This window comes from Equus quagga, chromosome 7, assembly GCF_021613505.1.
Source record: "Equus quagga isolate Etosha38 chromosome 7, UCLA_HA_Equagga_1.0, whole genome shotgun sequence".
NCBI classification, from domain to species: Eukaryota; Metazoa; Chordata; class Mammalia; order Perissodactyla; family Equidae; genus Equus; species Equus quagga.
This window is the reverse complement of record NC_060273.1, coordinates 80899494-80925241: the sequence shown is the minus strand read 5'-3', so window position 1 is coordinate 80925241 and position 25748 is coordinate 80899494. Positions and strand designations below refer to the sequence as shown.

General features: G+C 43.1%; 1 protein-coding gene across 2 annotated transcripts in view; it reads right to left on the bottom strand.

The window, feature by feature from the left end:
* The window catches only part of SPOCK1 (SPARC (osteonectin), cwcv and kazal like domains proteoglycan 1), a 477850-nt gene that overhangs the window by 238374 nt on the left and 213728 nt on the right, over positions 1 to 25748 (bottom strand). For both annotated transcript variants that reach the window (XM_046665421.1, XM_046665422.1), the window contains exon 3: positions 20903 to 20948. In XM_046665421.1, the coding sequence (XP_046521377.1) occupies positions 20903 to 20948 (46 nt within the window). The remainder of the gene's footprint in view (positions 1 to 20902; positions 20949 to 25748) is intronic.

Sequence of the window (25748 nt, the reverse complement as noted above, 5' to 3'; positions counted from 1 at the left end):
GCAGGTGCTGGCAGGGGAAGCTGGAGGGGCAGGGGGTGCGTGGCATGCAGCAAGCTCCGTTCTGGCACCGAGACCTGGAGGAGCTCCTAGAGGGTGGCACACACATCTCAGTTAGACATGCCCTCAGTTCAGGTGCCACTAGTCACGTAGAAATTTCGGTTCTGCTCTGGTTAGGACCCACACCATCCTGTGGTTGTGTAATTAATGCAAGTTGCATATTTTCTTTGCCTTCTCCCTTCTGCTTGGTGATCCATAACAATCCACGCTGCAGAGAACATAATAGATATACCTCTTCTGGACCACAGCTACACAACCAGTCATCACCACAGAAGTCCACAAGGCACTTTTTAAAAAAAGAAATGGTTCTTGACTAGAAAAAAAGGCCTTGTATTAACTCTTCTTGTCTATTTTCCTACACATAAATTGGTTAAGAATTAGCTAGCAAGTAAACTTTTAACATACTAAAAATAAAATCCACTATTCTTTTGGTTTCATTCCTAGGCGAGGAAATATAGAGAAGTGTAAGTTTTCTGAGCCCTCGTCACCCTTTTTTTTTTTTTTTTAAAGATTGGCACCTAGGCTAACAACTGTTGCCAATCCTTTTTTCTTTTTTCTGCTTTATTTCCCAAACCAACCGCCCCACCCCCCCCGCCCCAGTACATAGTTGTTGCCGCCTCAACGTGGCCTGACGAGCGGTGCCATGTCCGCGCCCAGGATCTGAACCCTGGGCCACCACAGCAGAGCGCGCGAACTTAACCACTCGGCCACTGAGCCGGCCCCTCCAATCTTTTTTTTTTTTCCTTGTCACCCTTAAAAACCTACAGCATCTTAATCTGTAAACCCTACTACCCTGATAATATAAAGTCTTAAATTGTCCTTTAATTATTTTATATTTATTTGTCCAATTCATTCATTCATTCACTCACTCATTCAACATTTGCTGAGCACCCTTCTGTGCTAGGCTACAGGAATAAGTGACACACTATCCTGTCCTCGTAACTCTCAGTCTAATAGAAAAGCCTATTTCCATAATAATCTGTGAAGCAGAAGGCGGAAGCAACATCTACTACTGTCAACTTGCTCTTAACTACGGATTAACGGATCTCTGTCATGAAGTACAGGATACTTAGAAAATTTTGAGACAACTAATGATAGAAAACAGGATGCTTGGGGGGCAAGAATGGGATTTTTGGAGTCAGCACTGGGCCTACCACTTACTGCTCTGTGACTCTGGGCCTCTCTAAACTTTAGTTTCCTCATCTGAACAGGGAGATGAGAAAAGTTCTAGTCTTCTAAGGTCATCACACACATTCAAGGAGATAATTCATTTAAAGGGCTTAGTACTGACTCTGGAACAGAGTCAGTACACAAAACCAGTAGACATCAATTGACATATGAGCTATTAACAATCTTACCTTAGGCTTTGAGAAAAACTCATCGAGATCGACTAGAGCTTTCTCAACCACTGTTGCTTCCCCATCAGAGAATCCTGGTCAGGCAGGCCCAGAGCACATTTCTTGTGTTCTTAAAGAAAAGGTGACTGTTCTTTAAACAGAAGTCAAAGATTGTGATGAGATCTGGAGCCCCAAACCTCACTGTCACCATGTACTAATTCTCTGGCAACTCTTTTGAAGATGAAACGACCTATTTCCTCACCAAACAAAAACCAGATAACTGAAAACATGACAGGAGGGAGTCAGGTTTCCCACCAGCAACGCTGTTCTTTGTAGACATTCTCGGCTCAGGCAAATAAAACTTGTTTGAAATTTCATATAAGAGAAACATTAATGCATCACAAACGCACATCTCCTTTGATGCAGGGACTTCCCATCAGGAACTTATCCTACAGAAGCATGACAGATTTACTTACAGCAATATTCAATGAGCCATGTTTGGTAATAACTAAAAAATTGGAAATAAATCCAAAAACAGGAACATGGTTAAATAAATAATGGTACTTCAGGAGTACATACACAGTAGACTACTACACATCCACTAAAAATAATGTATTAATAGATGAACTGATAAGGAGAGCGCTCTAAGATGTGTTATATAAAAAAGTATTCAGATAAAAATGAATATGCATACACACATTGCTGTAGTCACATGGTCAACTTCCAGAAGGATGCAGAAGAAGCTGTTAACAGTGGTTATCTATGGAAAGAAGAACTGTGGAATAAAAGGGAACAAGCGAGTGAAGAACTTTGTTTTTCTTTGTACATACTTTGAACTGAATTTTTTATACCATGTTTCTTTCACTCCAAAAGAAAAACTTTACATTTCCAAACTGTCAGTTTAAAAGCCAAAATGCCTCCTCAAATTATAATTAACATTGAGCTAAGAAGAAACAAGTTCAGAAGACATTAAAATTAGACCTTCCTTGAAAAATTTGACAAACTTCATGATTAAGACAAATAGTACTTTGAGGACAAGTTTTTTTAGTGTTTTGAGAATAAACAAGTTGACAATCAGCTACCTCTCCTTATTATACACACCACAGTATAGTGGAGATTAAAACCTGGTTGTGGAGACACATCTGGATTCGAACCTCGACTTCAAGTGACTCTAAACCAGGGATCAAAACCTATGGCCCAGGGACCAAATTCAGGGCCAAATCTGGCATGTTACTGTTTTTGGTACGGCGCAGAGCTAAGAATAACTTTTATATATTAAAATGGTTGAAGAACTAAAACTAATCTTATTTCATGACACGTGAAATTTCTATGAAATTCACATGTCAGTGTCTATAAATAGCTTTATTGGAACACAGCCATGCCCACTTATTTGCATATTATCTATGGATGTTTTCACACTGTGAGGCAGAACTGAGTTATAGCAAAAGAGATCATATGGAGCCCCAAACCTAGAATATTTACTGTCTGACCCTTTACAGAACAAGTTCGCTGGCCCCTGCCTTATACAACTGACTTGACCAAGCCTCATTTTTGTACCTGTAAAACAGGTACAGTAATAGCCCCAGTTTCACAGGGCAGCTGTGAAGACCGAATGTAATAACATGTAAATAGCACTTAGCATTGTTTTTTTAATATTGTTTTCCACATCTTTATTTTTTTTTTTGAGAAAGATTAGCCCTGAGCTAACATCTGTGCCCATCTTCCTCCATTTAGCATGTGGGATGCCTGCCACAGCATGGCTTCATAAGCAGTACGTAGGTCCACGCCCAGGATCCAAACCTGAGAACCCTGGGCCACCAAAGCATACTGCACGAACTTAACCTCTGTGCCAGCAGACTGGCCCTTGTTTTTCACATTTCAAATTGAAATTAGGATTTTTTTTTCCTACAACAAGCGGCACGTCAGTTTGATTAGTTTGCATTTGGGGGGTGTTTTTAGTGGTGCATAGGCTAATATTGTATCTTTCAACAATGGTGTCTGAGATTAGATGAAAGAAGGCTAAGCCCGTCACATGTTAGTCACCTAACACCTTGGTCTATCATCATGATTACTGCCACCCTCAGTGATAAGTCTCCACACTCTAATCTACATAGGCTGTGATCACCTGTCCCTTGTAATGAAGACCCTCCTGTCTCAGAACCGTCTTCCCGGGTCATTTGCATGGTCCATTCGCAGATGCTGGGTCAGTTTCATGGCACAGCCTTCCTGGCTGCTCCCTCAGCCACATCCTCCCCTTTTCCAGCCAACAAGAGCTGCCTGCTCCCACGTGCAAAGCCTTGGAAGCTGAATCTTCCAGAGAGGCCCACAGGAAGACACATGGAGTGGCCTCAACATTCAGGAATGGGCTGCATTACTCTACAGGGACAGAAGGAGAACCAAAGCAGCCTTAAAGGCTCATCATGAGAGAGTGACAGTGACATTCACCAGTCCATGAGGAGCAAAGCAAATGCAGGCCCCTGGCTTGGTGGTTTGGGTACTGCTGTACAAATCACACTCACCTACATTAGCCCACTGATTATTCCAGCAACTCTGCAAGTTTGGTACCATCATCCTCATTCTACAATGAAACTGAGGCCCAGAGAAGTCATGTGACACATCCAAGGTCCCAGCTAATGAAATGGCAACACCAGAAAACAAAGTTCCATCTTCCTCCCTTTTCCCCAGTGGTTCTTAAACTTGAGAGTGCATCAGTATCACCCAGTAGACTGTTTCCAGGTGACACAGATTGGTGGGCTGCCTACTCAAAGTCTCCCATTCAGTAGGTCTGAGGTGAGGCTGGAGAATTTGCATCTCTAACAAGTTCTTAAGAAATGCCATGCTGCTGCTCTGAGGGCCACACTTTGAGAACCACTCAACTACTGAGTCACTGACAAAATAAAGCCCTCACCCCCTCATCATCTTTCCCCCTGCTACTCCCTGAACCAATCTTACCCAAGCCCACCCACACAAGGAGAATATTTTCTTGTCTGTTTGCCTCTGTCTTTAGGGAAAAAAACACTCTTTTCTTCTCATTGCTGTCTTAGGGCTGACTACAAGACCAGGAGCCAGCGGCCTGTGGTCCAGTTTTGACTGGCCAGTAATTAACTGGACAGTTTTGGCAAATGATTTCCCCTCTATGGCCTCAGTTTCCCCTCTGTGAAGTGAGAAGGCCAAATGAGAGGATTCTCAAGAGCCCTCCCAGCAGAACAACAAAGCCGACGCTCTGATTCTGGCGGAGCAGCCTCCCCGCCCTGGGTGCTCACTGTGTCTCCACGCAGCTCCTAGAGGGGTCCTCTCCATAACGAATAAACTTCCAGAGACTGACTGGAGGAGACCTGATGACACAGGCACCGGCAGAAGCCTGCCCCGATCGACTTTAGGAAGCCTGCATGACACCTGGTTTCAGGGAGCAAACAAGCGTGGAAATCATTAAAGGAGATGATGGGGAAATCCAGGCATCATCATCCTCCCTCAGGTTGTGCTAGGGCTCACGGAGGCTCCTGCCCTCCTTGGGACCTTCTCTCTCTCCTGCTGATCACTGACTTCCCTAAAAGCCCAATTAGCTCTGTCTCTCTGTTTCTGTCTCTCTTTAAAAAGCCTTGGTTGGGGATAAGGCTGATACATCATTTAACTTTTGCTGTTTCCACTGGGCACTGAAATTATGTGGCCTTGGAGCAGGCTCTGTGTCCAGCGCCCATTCAGCCAGTGCTGGGCATCCCACAGCCATGCGGCTGATGCTCCTGTGGGGCCAAGCTGAGCACCAGGCTCACCAGAGTCTTGTCAGGGCTGGCCGCCACTCTAGAGCAGGGTTCCTCAGCCTCAGCACCATTGATATATTGGGCTGGACGACCGTGGGGAGCATCCCGTGCAGTGCAGGATGTTTGCAGCATCCCTGCCCTCAACTTACTAGAAGCCAGTGGCACCCTCCCCCTAGTTGTGAAAACCAAAACTGTCTACAGACATTGCCAATGCCCCCTGGGGGACAAAACCTCTCCAGTTAAAACTACTGCTCTAGACACATAAAGGGTGTCAGAATAGAGCCCAGGCTTCAGAGCCAGATGGGCTGGGGTTCAAACCCCCCTCAGCCCACCACACCACCTAGGACAAGGCCTTCTCTTTCTTTTACTTTTTACTGTATTTACAAAGAGAGGCTCACAGTAAATTTTTTAAATTATAATACATAAAATATTACAAAATAACAAGTACAATTCCTGGGGGCAGCCCCATGGTGTAGTGGGTAAAGTTCAGTGTGCTCCACTTTGGCAGCCCAGGTTCACAGGTTTGGATGCCAGGCACGGACCTACACACCACTCGTCAGCCATGCTGCGGCAGTGACCTGCACGCAAAATAGAGGAAGACTGGCACAGATGTCAGCCCAGGGACAATCTTCCTCAAGTAAAAAAAAAAAGGAAAACTGGCAACAGATGTTAGCTCAGGGCAAATCTTCCTTGGGAAACAAATAAATACAGAAATGAAAAGGTAAAATTCTTCACACTCCTTCCAGCTCATCCCTCAGAAATAAATGGTTACAATTTGGTATTGATTCAGGTATTTTGTGTGCAACCACAAGCATTTCTCAGACATACACATATATAAATGCTTTGTTTTACATAAGTAGAATCACATTAGAGATATTGTTTTGCTTTTTTATACTGATTTCACGGATACTTCCAGATGACTATGTGTGAATTTCCTGAACCCCTTTAAAAGCTGCTGAGCATCCTACTCTCAAGATCTGAACCGTTTTCCATGGGAGCAACCATGTTTTCCTTATAGAGATGTCAGTATTAACAAAGATTATGTGAGCATACACACATTTTTTCAAAAGAGGAATAGACAGCACTGGCATACTGGTGCTCAGTAAATGTAATTATTATTTTTCCCAACAACTATTAACTCAGCACTTACTTTGTGTCCAGTCCTACCCTGGGCCCTGGAGATACAGAAGTACACAAGACACACATAAGCCTGCTCCCAAGGAGATCATGGGAAACAAAGAGTAAATAATTCTGAAAAATTATTAAGTTACAACTGCGTAATGAGGAAAAGCACAGACTGTGAGGAGAGAGTGACCTGATCTAGTCTAAGGTCAATGAGAGAAGTGACATACAAACTGAGACCTCAAGGATAAGTTGGAGAGGCCACATGAAGGGGGTCAGTAATACACGAAGCAGAGAGAACAGAACATGCAAAGGCCCCAGTGCAAGCCTTCTGGGAATTATAATGATGTTATAGTAAACTCCTAAAGAGACAAACAGCTAAGAGATGAAATAACTGTAATTCGCTCCCTTAATTACAATTCTCCTATCTCCCTCCATACTATCTAAAGTTATACCATCCAGATAACTTTCCATTTTGCACGTTGAAAGAATCAAAGTCATATGGAAAGCATAGTTCTAAGAAAAATGGAAAACATACAGAGCAAAGAAGAAAAATGTGAATAATAAGAGTCATGAACACAGCAGCCACCAAGAATATTCTATAGCAAAGCTCCTGTAGCATGATTAACCTGACAGCTGGTATTACCATTTCTGACCGACACCCACCCCGGTGATCAGATGGTTCAGCCTAAATGTCCTTCAAGGCCGAGTGGTCCTTCCCTTTTCTTTTCCAAGGCAGACCAGCTCAGCATTGACCAGATGTAAACTCTAGGCACATACTTTCCAAACACATAACAATCCCTCTTTATCTGAGAGTTGCAGAGTCTCCTCTTGGTGTCTGACATAGCATGATGTTCTAAACATCTAGAGTCATTATTTGATATGCTAACAAAACCACATTTAATCCTGCATGCGCTTCCGATTTCTCCCACAACACAAGCTAAATCAGATGATAGGAATTCATAAAAGCACACCCTTTGGGGCTGTGGCAGGGGATCCACAGACGTGGCTCCAGCCTTTGAAGCTGGACAACAGCACAGGGCAGGCACTGGCCCTCCCTTGAGGGCAGAGACCAGCCTAATCTATTCCTCCAGACCCTCAGTGGCATCTCTGTGAAGATGATGGCTTCCCAAGTCCTTCTTTATTCACTCCCCCTTACTCAAGCATCTGAACGCAAGGCAAAAACATTTTTTTTTCCATAGATGATACCAATCTCTCTACATGAGTCTCACACTATATTTGGAAATCGACGCCTGGATCTGCAGCTCCAACAAGAGAAAGTACGGCACCAGGGCCGTTTTTGCCCCTGCCATTCCCGCCGAAGACCACAGAATCCATTCAGAGGAATAGGTGAGTTTCAAGCACCTGGAACTGAAGCCCTAAACTGACTGGACATTATTTTCCTTTACTAGGGGCACCCAGTAATCCAGCCATTTTTCTTTCTCAGTCCCTTGTATTTGCAACGAATGAGGCTTCAACTGTATACGATCAACCCCATTTACTTATTAGGAATTCAGGCGCAGCTACATAAACATAACTTCGGTAAACTGAATCTACTTCAGATGCACCAATTAGGCAGGTTGTTTGAGGAAATCCTATGGGGAATAATTTCTATTATAAAATAAATTATCACCTCTCAACAGACCTGCCTTATCACAGAACTACATAAACTCAAAGTCAGAAGTAACGCACCCCCGTCCCCATGGAAAGTTTGATTCCTTCAACGGCAAACCAGCCACGTGGCTGCCCAGTCATAGGTGGCACATCCCAGCAATGGTGACTCATCCCCGCAAGGCAGCCTACCCCGTCCCCACACAGCCTGGGCTGTGAAAAGGCTGTACTTGAATGAAGCCAAAATCTATCACTTTGCAACTCCCACCCACTGCTTCCAGGGTTGTCGATCAGAGCCCAACAGAAGAAACTCTCTCTGCACAAGCAACCCAACCGATATCTGAGTACAGCTAGTACTTCTGAAGGAGTTCCAAATTCCACGAACGACGCTGGCTTATGTGGAGGCTGGCCCACACCGCTCAGTGTTTTATCAGCCCACCTCTACTTTTAAAATGGTACAGACAGCACTTGAAACCTTTTCTGGATGAAGAAATCTGTGCCTTGCTTCAATAACAGAATGACGAACGTTCTCCCCTAACTTGACAGTATAATTTTTGTCATCACAAACTGGGAATTTCTCCTCCTGCCTGATCACTGACAGGAAGGACGACTCAGGATCGACGGCCCCAAAACTGGAAGTCATAATTATTAGCAGTTGCCTGCCAACACTTACACAGCTCACACCCCCAGATGATATTTTTCCCTAAGGGTATATATTTTTATTTTTTTAAATTATTTATCTTAGCAGGGTTGCTGAGAAAAGACATGGCTTAAAATTAAGCATTCTATGAGTTTCTACTGAGTTTTTAATGAGTGCTTTGTAACACTTGCTGACAAGATCCAGAATGAAACTCCTGTATCTACTTGCTGGGGCGATGTGCCCAAATTCTTCTACTATGGAGACCCTTTTTCACTGCCAGTCAACATTTGTGAACTGCACCCCCTTCACCCCTCCAAAGGTAGCCATCGTGCTAACAGTTCTGTTGGAGGCTGAGAGTTCCATAACAAAATCTAATATGAGTTTGGTAATATCTTTAAATAAAATACGAATTTATTGAGCATATCAGCATCGGCACACATTTGAGAAGTGGGGGTATAAATATACACGTGTGTGTGCAAGGGAAGCATTTCGCGCCCATGTGAAGGCCAAATGACATCGTGAAGCTCCCATGTGACACCTCTGTCACGCTCTGGGGTTCCGGTGGTGCGTAAGGCAGAACGCTGATGCTCACAATCACCCATCTGCCTGTGGGTCGGAACTGACCTATGGACTCAGCATGGAGGAAGATGACTATGCATTCAGGTATCAAAGTGCTCGTTTGGATTCTGAATGTCTGACTGAGGACACTGGCTCTACCTGCCACTTGGCTGATGAGAGGAGATCCATTTGCTTCTGCTCATTGGCAGCACAGATCATCTGAACTCCTTGTTCCTGCCAGGAAAAGCCCAGAACTCTCTGTTCCAATGCTAATCAGTTACCAGAAACAAAACAATCAGAGTATTCCCTGATAGAGACACAGGCCCTCCATGCTTCCCGATGTTGTCAATTTTATCTGTGTATCGAGCCAGACCTTTAGAAGACTGTGTACTCTGTATTATTCTGGCTTATCACTGAACTAACTTATAGAATTGCGTCTGGCACTAAGCCATTGGTGTACACTGAGAGAACGCAGAGAAAGCAATCGGAAAAACTCACTGTGGTACTTACTGTCAGACACTGTCAAGAACGTGGTCCACCCTGACAACTCTCTCCTAGAGAACTCACTGGAGGAAGGCATCTCTGGTCTTAGTACCAAGAACATCACCTATTTCTCCTGAACAGCTGCCTTATTTTCCTCTCATGGGCACAGAAGGCTGTTTTTTTCCTCCCTTCTTCTGGTTGTTAGGAAGTCCTAGGGGCAGTTCTAGAAGTGCACAGAATTTTCTTGTGCATGCATTTTGAGTGCTACCCTTGCTGCAGCTTTACTTATATTTTTTCCTTCCATCCAAAGGTTGTCATCTATTCATTTTATCACCTGATATATATTCCTGAAAGTTACATTTTAGAGAATGGGATAGAGAAAATAAATTTAAAAAAAAAAAAAAAACAGAAATACCAGGCTATCAGGCATTTGGTTACAAATCTGAGGAGAGTTGAATGACATGTCAGATGAGTCCCTGTGGGAAACAGCCTTCATGGAGCTGAAGTGAACGTAGCGAGAAAACATGTGCATCGATCTCCTCGCCTTACAGTTCTAGGGACGGAGGGGTGGTGAGGGCTCGAGGGTGACACAAACCCTGGGGCAAACCCAGGGCTAGAATGTGACATTGGCTCCAGTGGGCTCAGAAAGACAATCTTGCATCCAATTGGGGTCTTCCCCTCCGGCAGCAAGTGCCTCTGACATTTTCCACCTTCTCTATCCCTTCCTACCGTTCTCTTTTGGCTAAAGAGCAGGAGCAGCACAGAGCCACCTGCATGCATGGCACCCATCTCCTGCCGATGGCTCCTGGGGGCCAGGCTGCCACTGCCCATGGCACGGCCCAAACCTCCCAGAGCATGAAACTGAGTGCCTCTGGGATCAAACAGGCTCCACTTTTGCTCTTTGGGAAGTGGTATGTTTCCAAATGCCCCCAGGCACCTTCTTTTGTGTGAGTGTGAGAGTGTGCTTGCACACCCGGGTGAGGGCAGGGAGCGTGTTTCCCTCTTCTCAAGATTAAAACAATCCATCTAAAGGTGGCGCAGGAGGCCACAGAGAAACAGCAGTAATAACCCAGCGCTCTGCCTGGGGCTCAGTTCACATTCGAGCTCCCAAGCTCAGTACCTGTGGCCTCAGGCCTCATGGTGTCTGAGCGCAGCCTGGGCAGAGATGACTCCCACTCAGGCTGTGTGTCCCCAGCTCCACTGGGCATGGCCTCCACCCTTGGGCCACCCTCCTGCTCCAGATCAGAGGGACCCCAAGGACTCACAGGCAAAAGACAAGGTCTGACAGGAGGCCCCAGCTTCCAGCTAGGAGAGAACCACAGACAAGAAGTCCAAAGATGCATTTACCCTCTCAATTTTGTTTTGTTTTTTAAATAGTTGATTTATTTGCCAACACTGAAGAATTAGGAGGTTTCACACATACAACAATGTCTTCATTTCCCGCTCCTTTTGAGAAATCAGAAGTCCTGGTGATGCTGGGCTCCCAGACCCTAATGACATCCTCAGCTACCGCTGGGTCATGGTCACTCTCTGGAGGTGGAGCAGGTGCTGGCTTGTCACAGACCCCACCCTTCCCTATGTTCCTGCACCGTTTGCGATCCCTGCTCCAGGGCTATTTCAAGGTGCCCATCAGAACTCTTTTGAAAAACAAATGAGTCAAGAGTAAACAGCCTACTAAAGTAATGACTTACATTCTTCTCATTTCTCTTAATAAACATATTTTTAAAAGAAGCATCCTGGGCCGGCCCTGTGGCCGAATGGTTAAGTTCGCACACTCCACTTCAGTGGCCCAGGGTTTTGCCGGTTCGGATCCCAGCCTCAGACCAAGCACTGCTCATCAAGCCATGCTGGGGTGGCATCTCACATAGCACAACCAGAGGCACACACAACCAGAACGTACAACTATGTACTGGGGAGCATTGGGGAGAAGGAGGAAGAAAAAAAAAAAAGAAGATTGGCAACAGAAGTTAGCTCAGGTGGGCCAATCTTTAAAAAATTTTAAAAAATAAAAGCAGCATCCTATCAAACTTCACTTCTATAGCAACTGAATGCTCAGCTATCAGAAAACATTTTTTCCCATCAGAAGCTGCCCCTCCAGCTGCCCTCCAGATATTCACCCATCCTCAGACAGGTTCCCAGCTGTCTTCCTTGAGGATCCTTTTCCGAACCCTCACCCAGGAAGGGCTGACCGTCCCCTCCCAAGCCCCCAGTGTGGAGGTTCTGTGACGCCGCCTCAAGCACACCCTCTGGGTTACTTTACTTCACGTGTCTCTCTCTCAGCTACACAGACCAAAGTGCCATGAGGAAAGCCTCTGTCACATTCCTCTACACAGTACCTGCGAGGAACCAACTCAGCACCTGCCAGCTGATCAGTAAGTACTTGATCGAACAATTCACTGATTAGTTAGCTCATATCCTGGATGGGCTAAGTGGACATATCAAAAATCTCTACGATTCTTCCAGATCTGAGAATCCAGAATAAAACATTTGTGCTCTGTCTTTTACTAAAGGCTTACTGCCTTTATTATGATCATTATAATCAGACTGAAATCAGGTACTACATCAGGAGTCTTACAGACCCTTCATGTCATAGGTATAATCAATGTCAATTTCTATTTTACAGATGAGGAAACTGAGGTTCAGAGAAGTTAAGCACTTGCCTAGGTACACACAGCTACTAAAGGGAAGAGCTGAGAATCAAACCTAATCTTTGCGACTACAAAGCCCAGGGGGTTTCCAATATAGCTCATTGCCTCTCGTTATACACGGTTATTGGGGCAGAATGAACATTTGATGGGCCTCCAGGAATGAATTGCTAATAACACAACTGAAGACCTCAACAACAGAAAACTCTCCATCTCGGGCATAAGAGCTGTGGGTGATTCTGGCCGAGTTTCTCTAAGCGGGCTTCTCCCTCTTGTGAAAATGCTCTAATCCACTCTATGGGCTCAAATGAGGAAAATTTAAACAGCATTATTGATTGATTTTAAAATTCAGCTGACATTTTTTTCCCTATTGAGAATTTCCCCAAACCAAGGCTGTTTCATTAGGACTCAAGCAATACAATACAATTAATTCAGGAGCCGTTGTTCTAGCCAGTGGAATAGCAGGAAAGCTTTTTTTTTTCCTTTTTATAAAACTAACACTACAATTTACGAGTTTGGGGGAAGGTAATAAACATGTCTTTAAAATGGATTTGTTCATGCTGAAAGAACCGCTTAAATACAGTAATGGAAGCCGCAGTGCGCCATCATTGCAAGGTGAATTTTATTACCCTTCATGATTCCCTATTATGCCATCCAAAGGGTGGAATGCAACCCAGAATGGCTTTTGCTTCTTGCTTCTGGAGTCACAGGGCACTGGAAGCTCCTCAAGAAGTCAGGGGGAAGCTGGAATATAACAGTGACATAGCCATCGGCACTCCATGAGGAAATGGAGCCTACACAGTCATACCTGACAGAGCCAAGCTGGGAAGAAGCTGAGCTTTACTGAGCACGTGCCACACACCAGCTCCCGGCCCTTTGCAAATATGATCTCACTCAGTCTTACAAATGCCCTATAAGACAGGTACTGTGTCAAAATGTGTCTCTCTTGCTTGATTATTTTTAAGAACAAAAGATTCTGAAAGAAACTTTGACCTTCCCTCTAACACTCTCAACAAAGTTCTATTTACCAAACATTTGCTTTTCCATCTCCATGTGAATTGCCTTCCTCCTCTCTGAAGTACCAAACCACTACCCACAACATCCTCCTTTGTAGCTGAAGATGGTATTTAAGATGAGAGCCTCCACCATCTTGGCAAGCTGCTCAGTTTTCCTGAGTGTCTCCCATGTATACATGTTATAAAGCCTTGTTTGATTTCCTCTTATCCTGCCTCATGTGAATTTAATGCATGGCCCAGCCAGAAGGACCCAGATGGGTAGAGGATATGTCTCCTCCCCTACAGTACCATTAGCCCCACTTTACAGATGAGAAAATGAAGTGTAGATAAAATTACTCAAATGTCTGCAGCAAGTTCATGGGAGAGCCAAGATCTGAACTGGATCCCTTTAAACTCTGCTCCCTCCTACACACTTTGTAGTGCCCACAGGACTGTGTGAGAAGAGAAAGTACCTCTTACTTTGGCTTTTTTTGGTTTTTATTCTGAGTCTCCCTCCCCATTCTTGATGGTGAAAAGGCTCATTTAATTCTATTGGCTTTATTGAAGTTATATTCACATCACATTGGTTAAACTGTAACCTTTGAAAGAAGAGCATCAGGCTTCAAATTTTTCATTTTTCCTTCCTTTATGAGGAAAACAAATACAGACTCTATACTGCCCGGCACCGTGATGGCTTAACCACCATTGACAGAAAGGACCTCAGGAACCGTCCAGTCCACACCTTTTAGTTCAGAGATGGGCAAACTAAAGTCAAGAAAGGCCACATGACTTGCCTGAAGTTGCACATTTTGACAGTGGCAGAGTCATGACCCACCTTAGCGCCCCTCTTGGGATGTCACACTCTCGAGGCCAAGTGGCTTGATAGAAGAATCAGTGTGTGTTAGAAATGGTGTGAAAAGGCAGCCCCAACAGCAAAACAGAGACGACACCAATGTCTGCCAATGGAGAAATGTGTGGATAAATTACAGCATATTAGTATAATAGAATGTTACAATATAAAGGAACTAACTGTATCTACAACCATCAAAACAAAAACCCTCAAAAACAATTTTCAGTGAAATAAACAGGATAGAGAAAGATATGTTTATTTCTATTGCACAACATCTAATGTAACTGTGTTTGCAGACATGCACAGATGACATAAAAGGGTATGAACATGGACAGAAACGAATGTTAATGATATGGTCACCTTTAGGGAAAAGAAAATGCAAAAAGGACTAAGAAGGGCCACCATGGGATTTCAATTTTATATCTGATGTGTTATTTCTTTAAAATAAGCAAGCAGGCAAAGGCAGCTAGAAATAAGACAAACCTTTCAACTTCATCCAACTTCAAAGTGAATAAACTGAGTTAAAGCAGGAGCACACCAATATTTGAAGTAACAGTTTTCTGTTTCTTCCCTGGCAGAACTGACATGGAACATTTAAAAATCAATACTCAAAAAAATGTTTTAAATAGTTACTATTTTATTGGCATAATCAAGAAACAGAAGAAGAGATGGCAGTGGGGAGAGAGGCTAATGTGGCTGGAGATGGTGGGAATGTCTCAGGTGGGGAATGGGTTAACACAAAAAGAAGAATTGTTGCCAGGGCGAAAGCATAGTCCTTAAATTAGGTAGCAAAGGCTGAAGCCAGCCAGACCAAACATGAGAGAAGCAGAAGAAAATTATTAAGATGCTTCCCACAAATCAGGCCAGCTGCCTCTCAAAATCAGCAGCTCAAGGGATCAGATAAAGTGAAAAGATCCTTAAACACTGAAAAATATTCAAGACCACATGCATGCAAATCAGAGGCTCTTTTTGGGGTGAGGTTAAATTCCACATCAAGAGGAAAGCTATGGGGACTTAAGATTTCTATGAATTCTATCATGTAAAATTTCAGATTAATCTAGAGGAAAAAAAATCCCCTTCTAAAGGACAATTTTAGAAATATGCAATCTTGCCTTCCCCCAGGGGTCTTTTAAAACTTTGACAAAACACGGATGCCGCAAATAATCCACAGAGCTCTGGTTCCAGAAACGCAGCTGGAACATGGGAAGAACTCTCTCCTTTTGAGTTTAGGAATTTTCATCTCAAAACGGTTCAGGGCTTTGGTCAGGATTTGAGCTTGTCAGCTCTTGGTATAATAGATTGGAAGTCAAAGGGCAGGTTTTCCTTCTTCTCTTCTATTCAAGTGAACAGCACGAGTGAAAGGAGCCAGGCTTTCTGAGCTTTATTTGTATCTGGAGATCAATTTCTACAAGTTGCTATTCTGCTCTGAAGATCACCAGCATCATCTGAGATTTGGTCACGCCAGGCTGCTCTGGAAGAACGATTAGTATTCATTCCAGAAGCAAAACATTATCCTCAAAACCAATGGCTATACACCTTACCTAAAACATTTATTTATTCCACATTTAAGGAACCCACTTGTCTCAAAAAAGTTCCATGATAAATCTCCCTTCAGCCATTTCTCCTAAAATAGTTTTCATCAGGTAGAACATCATACCCAAATAAGTCAGTGGGTTCTTTCTTGAGTGGACCAGGGCTGCGTATAGAATATAATGTGTGCCATCACTTTAGGACATTTCAGCTAATCAGAGTTTTATATTAAAGTGATAGGTTGGTTACATACATAAATTACCTTCCCCCCCGCCCCAATGCACCAAAAACCCTTCTATTCAGCAAAAGCATTGTGAATAAGATTCAATTCTCTTTTTCAAAAATAACTGGTTGAGAAGCTTTGAAACAACTTGTTAGAATTCATCTTGCTGCTTCTTCATTCGCTACTTTGTGAATTCCCAAAGCAACACCTTTTATTTATTGTTTTTACCACAGTTTTGTGGTTCACTAAATTCTCTCTTTCTTTGCCCTCCAGGCCCTTTGGATAACCTTCTTCATCAGCATCCCACTTTTGGAACAGCACCTTCATTATCGCACTGAGGGTGATTGCTCTCAACACAGGCTGGTGGTGCCCTGCTCTGCACACACAGCACAGGCTGAGCGAGGCCAAGTTGTAGCAAAAAATGTCACCTCAACTGAAACTGACCTATGTAACCTGCATGAACACTTGACGTCTTACGAGTTTCCCAGACCAAGCCCCTCGCTTCCCCACCCCCACCAGTACTGGCTCTTGCTCCTGCCCCCAATCACCCCTGGTACTTACACACATTCCATGCCTGTGTAAGACCGTGGATGGATGGCTTATGATTGATAACCAAGAGTGTCCCACAGAGAGGCCGTCTTTAGTGTGGTCCCTATTATCCAGGACAGTAGGTTTAAACATTGAGCGCTTGATAACTATTTAAGGGAATGAACGAATGAATGAAAGAACAAATAAACACATTGAGAGCCTCAACCTCTTCAGCCCCCATAATGAGGATCTGGGGTGCACCACTACAATGACCCACCTCGTGTGAGACAGGCCACAACCGATTTAGTCCCAGGAGCTCCAGAGCATTACAACTCTGAAGAAGGGAACAAAAGAAAGAAAGAAAATCTGAGTGGGAAGGGAGGGAAGCAACAGAAAGAGGCAGGAAGAGGAGGGAATGAAAAAGATCAATTGCTTGCTAAAACAGCACTTATCAAGCGCTTGCTATACGCCAGACATCTCATCTCATTTAATCCTCTCAATGCTTTTATTGTTGCCATTTGCACATGGGAAGGTTTAGAATCAGAGAAGTTCAGCAACTTGCCCAGAATCACATAGCTAGTAACTGGCAGAGTCAAGTTCCAAACTTGGAGAATCAGACTCCAAACCCCAAGACCCCACACTGCACTTACCAAAGCATATCCCACAGAATACACTACTTTCTCTGGATACCTGATAAATGTGGAGTGAAAAAATCAAAATAAAAACATGTGGTCAAAGGCAAATCTGGAAAATGGTAGGTTAAATGGACTTCTTTACTAGGAGACTTCTCAGAGCTTTTCAATTGCTAATGAGCCTTGTCAATCTCCAAGAGATGAACCACAGAGTATATGTGTGTCCCAAAGTTACTTGACCAGGGTATTTTCTTGGGGAAGCATCTTGCTGGACCAGATCCCACTTTCAGAAGCATTAACCTTGCGTCTGCTCAACACCCACTCTGTGCTCCCAGGTTTGCCAGGGGCCAGTTGAGGGAAGGGGCTGAAAGGGCAAAGCAATAGAGCCCCCCAACACTCTGAAACCACCCCCGAGCCTGTGGCCTCAGCCAGCCTCATGCTGAGTCCACTTAAGGGCCTCCTCTCCTCCCCCCACACAGGACAGCAATCCACTTGCCTTTGCCCATCGCCCTCTCAAACTGTGCGGCCGGCCCGACTCTTTCTGCAGGGTGTCTGCCTTTGCAGACTTCACAAAGGAAATCTCTCACCTGAGTTTATAATTGTTCCCTTCAATTCTGAACTCCTGTCTGTCCCTTCTGTGAGGAGATTTGGCACTAAATCATTACAATCAAAAATATATATACTACTTTATCCAAATCTCAGAAAGGATTTTTAGAAAAGCTTGAAGTTGATGGCTATTATACTCCGCTGACATAAGCATTAATGATTCGCTTAAAGATAACAAGTTAAAGGCATTTTCAGTCTCGGAAGGAGACCACCAGGTGAGGCACTTTCTTATAACTGCCTTGGAGTCAATTACATGATGATAAGTGCTCGCTCTCTGAAGCCCTGTTGTTCAGAGTCCAGTAAATAACCTTATGCCGGGAGAGCAATTACAGGTAGTCAACTACTTCTTGAATACTGCGAATCTCCTAACTATTCACCAACACCTAAGACAACTAGGGGCTACATGGGCATTTCGGAAATGAAGCTACAGAGCTGAATGGTAAGTCTGACCGTCTGTGAGCGCCAAATCCCAGGGCTCCCACATTATGAACAAGGCAATGGAGAAGTGACCCAAGAGTCCTATAGGAGGGTCATCATTTAGCAGGTATGTCTTGCGTTCCTAGTCACAGCCATTGAGTCATCAAACCTAATGCCCCTGAAATACTGCCCTCATCATGTCACTCTTCTGCTTGAAAATTTCTATGGCTCCTCATTGTCAAGAAAACAAAGTTCAAACTTCGCAGATTGGTATGGAATGTCCTTCAAAAGCTGCCTCAAATCCACTTTTCTGGCTATACTCTACCAGAATTCTCCACGCGGCCTTCCTTCCCCTCTTCTCCCCTTAGACTAAGCCCACTGTGCGCCCACCTCCATCATGAAGCCCTTTTACCTCTACCTCACCCATACTTGTCATCTGAAACTCTGGAATGCTTTTCAACAAGTTCCATTTCTACAAACTGCAAGTTTCCCCAACCAAAAAACCACTTTAACCATGTGTGATTCTTTTCCAGCTTAGGAGGGGAAATGACTTCTCTCTGCAGCTGACAAGTTCCACTGGAGTTCAGCAATTCTCCTATTTTCTGGAAGATGAAATGCTCTACATCTTCCATGCCTGTGGCTTATATTTCACCAAGTGGTGTCAGCGCTGATATAGTAACCTCCCATTTTTATTGAGCAGCACAAAGGTAATTGATGACATCTGCTGGGGCTGATATTTTAAGTGAAGGCTATTCTCAGCCTTGCCTGTTCTCCCCACGGCTCTGTATATAAATAGCCAACAGCAGCTCCACCTGAGATACAAAGTAGGGTTTCTCGGCTAGGGTCCTCAATTATACCCCATAAAGTCCTGAGGTTTTCTGGGACAATTTACAAGCAGATCCGGTTTTCATGCCTGCAGAATCAGAAAGAGAGAGCCGAAGAGGGACTCTGCTGGGTATAGTTGCCATCATTCCCAGGAGAGAAAAATCTCTGTTTGGACTTTCTAGTTAAGCAGATTTAAATACCATGGTCTTCTTGGTGTTCAAAGTTTCTGTGTCAACCCCCATATCCAGGGAAGCTACCGTTTATATCCCCGAATGGCAAATGATGCCCACTTCATGTATTACCTTTTCCACTGTGTATTAGTAAAAATAAAAATGTCTTCCCTTGGTAGAGTTTTCGCATTTGTTTGCAAGCCTTGGGGAAGAGTAAATTTGGCAATTATTTAGGCAAAATTTGATTCTTATGGTACAAGAACCTATTTCTGGTTCAGTTGCCTGCCACTATGAGTTGCGGTACCTCTGTAAGCAAAAGCCTGGTAGGGATGTTCTCAGTAGGCCTCCTGCATCAGGCACATAGAGAATGTGTTGCTCTACATATGAGTATGCTTCTGAAATTATGTTATATCCTTTCAAAATAAATTTGTAGAAATTTTGACCATTTTTGATGGAAATTTGCTAAGTTAAATTACAAATGCCTCTATATGCTTTAATGTGATTTACTATGATGATGCAGTCATTGCTAAAGGAGTGAGGCCCTTGGAGGCTGCTGAGATATGTACAGCCTAGACAGATCCTCCAAAGGAAAGCCTGCCCTGGCAGCCACCCCCTCCCCACGGCACATGCACACACACTAAGTCCCCCACCTGCAGACTCGGTGCTTCTTCATACATGCCAGCATCGCAGCCGTTAACACATCCCACTGCAGTTGTTGAGGGAGTCATCTCCCCTCTCCCTACTCTGAGCTCCTCCAGGGCGGGCACCACAGCTTTTTTTGCTTTATCCCCAGTAACTGGCTTGGTGCTTGTGCATAGTGGACGTTCAATAAATGTTTGAGAATGAATAATTGAATGCATGTATGAATGAATAAAATGTTGCACTACTTGAAGGCATAAGCTAAATGCATATGTGGAAACTTTAATATCGACTTTGCATATAAGAAAACCAGAGTCCAGAGAGAGAGTGACACATTAATGTGACAAAGAGGGCAGACAGGAGCACCTTCTACCATGTTACATGTCAACGCCTTCCTTGATTTCTTTGTGTCAAGTTGACCATCATGATCACGTCAAATACTCAAGCTACAGAACTGAAGCTCATTCTTAGAAATGTGAACCTTTGAGACATGGTAGGTAATATTTTTCCTCCAAGTTTCAGCACTAATTGCATATACGCACTTGAACTACAATCTACCATCATTTTCAGCATCAGGGTCTGAGCCAGCCGCAGCCACGCATGGAACAATAGGAACAGGGATGTGATTCACGGCAGGTCCTCTCTGTGCCTTAAATAACTCACAGGAGGACACTGGTGCTGATTTACATTGGCCATCAGGAGACTGGCTTTACGCTTGCTGGTGTGAGTGGAAAGAGCCCTCTGAGGACCAGGCTTCAACCCAAGCAGTCAGTGAGCCAACTCTGAATCAAGTTTCTATTTAGAAATCATGAAGAAGTTATTTAACAAATGAAGTATCAATGCCCTTGAAAGTCTCCTGAGATTAACCTGTTTCTACAAAGAAAGTTTTATTTTTATAGCTCATGTGAATTGAGCAGCATCTCCAGGCATAGTCTGTTCCATGAATGAAGTTACTGGATTCAGCCCCACAATTCACCAGGTTAGTTTGATGACCACTTTATTTTGGTTTTTTTGTTTTGTTTTGCTTTTTAACAAAACCAATTAATGACTGTACTCATCAATTCAATAAAAATTTTTTTTAAATCTGTCTCAGACATAATCTCAAATAACCAATTTGATAAAATAATTTCTATCACCCCAGTCAATTCAGTCCACAAAGTCAATAAAATAAGACAGCTAGCTGGCCTTTGTGGGAAGGGTAACTCAGCATGCAAGGAAGGGAAAATGAGACAGCATTTCCCACGGAATATACAGCAAGGAATATTGCATCCTTTACCTTGGTCAAAGGGCTTGTTGGGATTCCAGTTCCTGAAATAATCATCCTATATAAGGAAAAAATAGAAAACAAAGGTCAGACTTCAGGAAGCTTCTCACATAACTGCATAAAAACCTGCCTTTCCCCCACCTCCCAAAACACAAAGGAAAACTCTAATGGCTTAGAAATCTTTCCCCAAACAGGCATTAACGTGCGATCAAAAATGTCAATTTACTTTTCAAATTCTTGTCTTTCAAACTGTATGGATTAAACACTGGAAATCATAAAAACATTTCAGCCTAATACAAAAACAGCATTGCTCTGCTTTGACAGATAGACCAAGACACCATCTAAGTGCAAGGTATATTTGCTATCAATTACACTGCAGGTGATGCCTTGTTGCTCTCACTTATGATGAAGCCTCTGTTTTTGCAACAGCTGATAATTCAACTGTCAACATTTCTTTTACATGGAGAAGTGTAACTTGTGGTGCACAGTTCCAGTTTTCCAACACTCACAAAACCTAAAAACAGAGGGCCATTCAAATATTAGCATTAACCACAGACATACATTTAGCTTAATATCATTTGTCCTGGGTGCGTAAAGATGAAAAAACAAAACCTGGCCAATCTGGTCGATTCATAACCATGTCTTTCTTACATGTAGCTTGCATCAATTTATGCCCCAAGGTAAGACATTTTGTTTCCTTGAAATTGCAAGGGTCTAAGTCATTCACTTCTTCATAGTTACATTAAGCTCTTCCCCACTTCCAATAACCTTTTCCTACCAAACAACCACTGTACTCTCTCTCTCTATCCTCCCCATCAGTGTTCAGCCCCACCACTGTTCCTGAGCACACCTACTCTGTCAGCTAAACTGAACAGTTTGCAAGGTGAAAAAGCTTCACCCTTGTGCATCATCCCCACACCATGTTTAGGGCATGTGCCTGTTTTCAGGTAATTTCCTCCGGAATAAACTCTAATTATTTTGCTGTACGTGTTTTTGGCAGGTACTCTGCATGCTGCAGACAGTTTCAGAAAGCTGTCCGAAATGAAGCCTCAATTTCTTTTCCAGAGAAGTTCATTTACATCAAAGTCCACAATTAGTTTACGTTACTGTCCGTGCTGTCTCCGGCTGCGGCTGATCTCCGACAAGATCCCCCGTAAATTTTATTGCCTCTGTGTTGTTCAATTACTTGGCTTTATTAGATCCTTGTTGCGTTCACCCAAGCCCTTAATAGATTTTAGGAAACCACATTTAGAGTAAAATCAGACCATATTGGTTCTTGGGCAGTGATTCCATTTTCTAGAGGATGAATAAACATGAACAGGTTCCTCTGCATCCTGGGGATTCAGCATTACACTATTTTTAACTCCAAGGAATTTTGGCTCTGACTTTAATTTTATGGCATAACCGGCCTTCTCACCCATCTAGTTAGGAAGACTCTGAGGTGCACATCATGAAATATCACAGAGAAGGCTTAAAAGAATCCCTCTGCCCCATCTCTCTCTATTTATTATTTTAAATACAACCCTAATCCAAACTAAGTGGTTGAAACTCAGCAGCCAATGTTAAGAAGATTCTAAGTCAAGGGCTAGCTGGTAGGTGGGAAGTTTAGCACCTGATTTCTCAGTTGGATGGCCAATGTACTCTGAGACACAAGCATGTAACCAACACATTCTGCCTTTCACAAGGGCAAGACAAGAGATAACCCAAGATGAACTCATCCTCAGCACTGGAGAAAAAATAAGGAAATGTCCATCCTTCCAACTGCGGTTCATCAATGCCCTCTGCACATACAAAGGATGGCATCACGTCCAATAGCAATGTGGAATCTTGTGAAATATCTTCTACTTGAACATGCTGTTCTAACACATGCAAGTCCTTGGAAGCTGAGGATGTGTGTCTGACAGGCAAGAACTGGAGCCAAAGACAAGTTCCTTTGCTTTAATTTCACATGTCACATTCTCTTTGATGTCAAAGTAAGGTTTGAGCAAGTCTCAGTAACTGAATATTCCTCTGTGATTTCAACAGACTTTATGACTTGGATGGAACGTGAAGCATTCTCCTGGACCTTGTCACTTTTCCAGGTTAACTATAATTGCCATTTTTACGTATTTCTGGGGGAAAATCATGGTTTTAAATATAAGCCCTATAAAAGCAGACATCTGCATTAGAATATTTGAAACCCATTGCAAATGTAAGAATACTGCCTAATTGCTGCTAAAATGTGAAAGCACACCTTGAGTCAAAACTCATTATGCAAAATGAGTCCTTCAAATGGTCCCTTGCCCAGCAAGGCTAAGCAGAGAAGGAAAATGATGCCTCATATCTGACTGCTTTTGCCCTGCCTTAGGAAAGTGGAGTGCCACAGCAAAAACCAATGAGCCAGGAGGTGCTAAAACCTTGGGTGTAACCACTTTGCTATAGTGAGAGGGAAACCCCACCTCTGGGGCCAAGATTGTGAACACATGGGCCCCAGAAGCTCTCTAGCCACCAGAGCCCATTTGGGAGATGGTCAATGAGCATGGGAGAAGGGGCTTCTCAGCAGGCATTGCTCCAGTGAGGTCTGAATATGAGATGTGGGAGCCCACAAATCACCCTTCCACACTGGATGAGCCAGGTCTGACTGGCCTACACACATGAAAAGTGCAAGAAGCTAGGCTGTATGGATCAATCCACTTTGCCTCTGAGGGAATGTCGGGAGAGGCAGCATCCAAACCTGTGTGGAAAAAGCCAAAGATAAAAGAAGTCCTCTTCTGGAGCTTCACCTCCTGAGAACTTGCTCATCCCTGAGTCGAACTGAACAATCAGGATGCTCAGAGGACGTAAGGGCAGCTATCTGTGGCCCTGAACCAACACTATCAATGCCGGGGCTGGTCATGTCTCCAGGGCCCAAGACCCAGGGGCACCAGCCCAGTTTTTCCTTTATCTTATATTCTATCGAAATAAAAATACATAGCATATATTTTACATTATCCTAAAACAGATTCACAACTTCCAGTGCTGTCAAGAGTTTTATCAGTTTTCTAACAGTCATAATTCCCACCGTGGGAAGCAGAGTGCCTGTCCCAACTGCAGCGCTGCATTCTATCAAAGTGTGGTCGGCTGCATGGACCCCAGAGTCTGGCGCAAATACCAGAAAAGTGAAGGACTTTAAGAGCCCTAATCTTTGACCTTCCTTCTGGCCCAATGAAGCTGCAGCCTGTTAAAATTTAGACTTTGGCAAAAGGCATATTGGCTATGTTAGATCAGATTTGCCAGGAGAGGTGTATCTGTCTGAGTTGACCTCTTAACTGGTAATTTTATCATCTAGTGATGAAGCTTTTAAAATGGATTTACAAGGACCCCAGCAATGGTTAATTTTTTAAACATAAACCAAAATAGAAAGAAGCATATCTAAATATAGTCATTTATTAAATTCAATAACTCCTATTAGTGCATTATACAGGTTGAAGAATGAAGGATAGCAGTGTTACTACACATGTATATTTTATGAACTCCACTGCATGGTATAATTACGTCAGGCCTCTACTGGACAAGGAGAGAAGCGTCTTCTAAATTCTAACCATACAAGGAAAGGCTGGTTCCATTTCACTCGTACTTTGTAAGTGAAAATAACCCAACTCTTTAGGGACTGTTAAAATCTGGAAGAAACTATAAATTTAAACAGCCTCAAACTCGAACATATTTACTTATGTCCAAAATCTGAAACATCCCAGGGCAGCATAAAGTCATAGTAAGAAAGCATAAAAAGTCAGCATAAAGTAAGGAAGTGACAAATCATTACACATTTAGGATGAGGAAGAGGGGGTGGTGCTGGTTGTAGAGGACGAATCAGAGACTGGGAACAATCACGGCTCCAATTATTATTTTTTTAATCCTCCACAGCTGATCAATATTAATAAAACCACATTTCTCCATTTATCTCACTAATTAAATATCCTGCTAACATAACACTGGATCCTGTGAAATTATTGGCACCCAGTGGATGCAAAGGAATTTAACTCTGGGTTTTCAACTACTTTAGAGATGTTCTGTTTTGATAAGCATTCATGGGAAAGGAAATCTGTTTAAAATATATACATACATAACACACATGTTATTATACATAATAGATATTAGTAAATATATAATATTTATAAATGTTAATAAAATATATATGCACATATATATACACATATGCCAAAGAACATTCTGCTCAATAATGTGTCATCCAAAGAAATCTTTAAGTCTCCCTAATATGAAATGATGCAAAAATACTCCTACTACAATTTGACTGATTCTCTTCATCATGGAAGATCACAACCAATTGGAAAGTCTATGGTTCCAGCCCATTTTGAGTGGGAACCTGAATTTTTCTTCCACTCTCCCACGGTCCCAAAATGACTGATGCAATTTAGCTCAAATATTCCTAGGAATTTGCTTTTTGAGAGATGCTTATTTCAACTCCAAAGAACGTCAAAACAGACTCTGAGGAAGAGATGGGGTGGCAGAACCAAATGGAGATCATTTTTGAAACCCAACTACTTTACTCCCACTTATGAAGATGATGATGTAATTTATCTACCTACAGCTTCAGATACTACAGATCAAGGACATTTAGCTCACATTAAACAGATCATTTCTCCTTTACACATATTTTAGCTAAGTTGTTTGCACCCTGCAGTTTCATCTGAAGATTACCTGAGATAATGCAAATTACCAGCCTAGAAAATAAATGGGAGCCACATTCGTCTCAACCAGGAGTGAGCAACAGAGAACATGTACAGATGGAAGTAAGGTGAAGTGAGGGCAGGCAGCCTCTTTGGGGTCATTTGAGGACCCACTGCGGATAAATACAAAAGGGAGAAGTACTGCCCTGCAA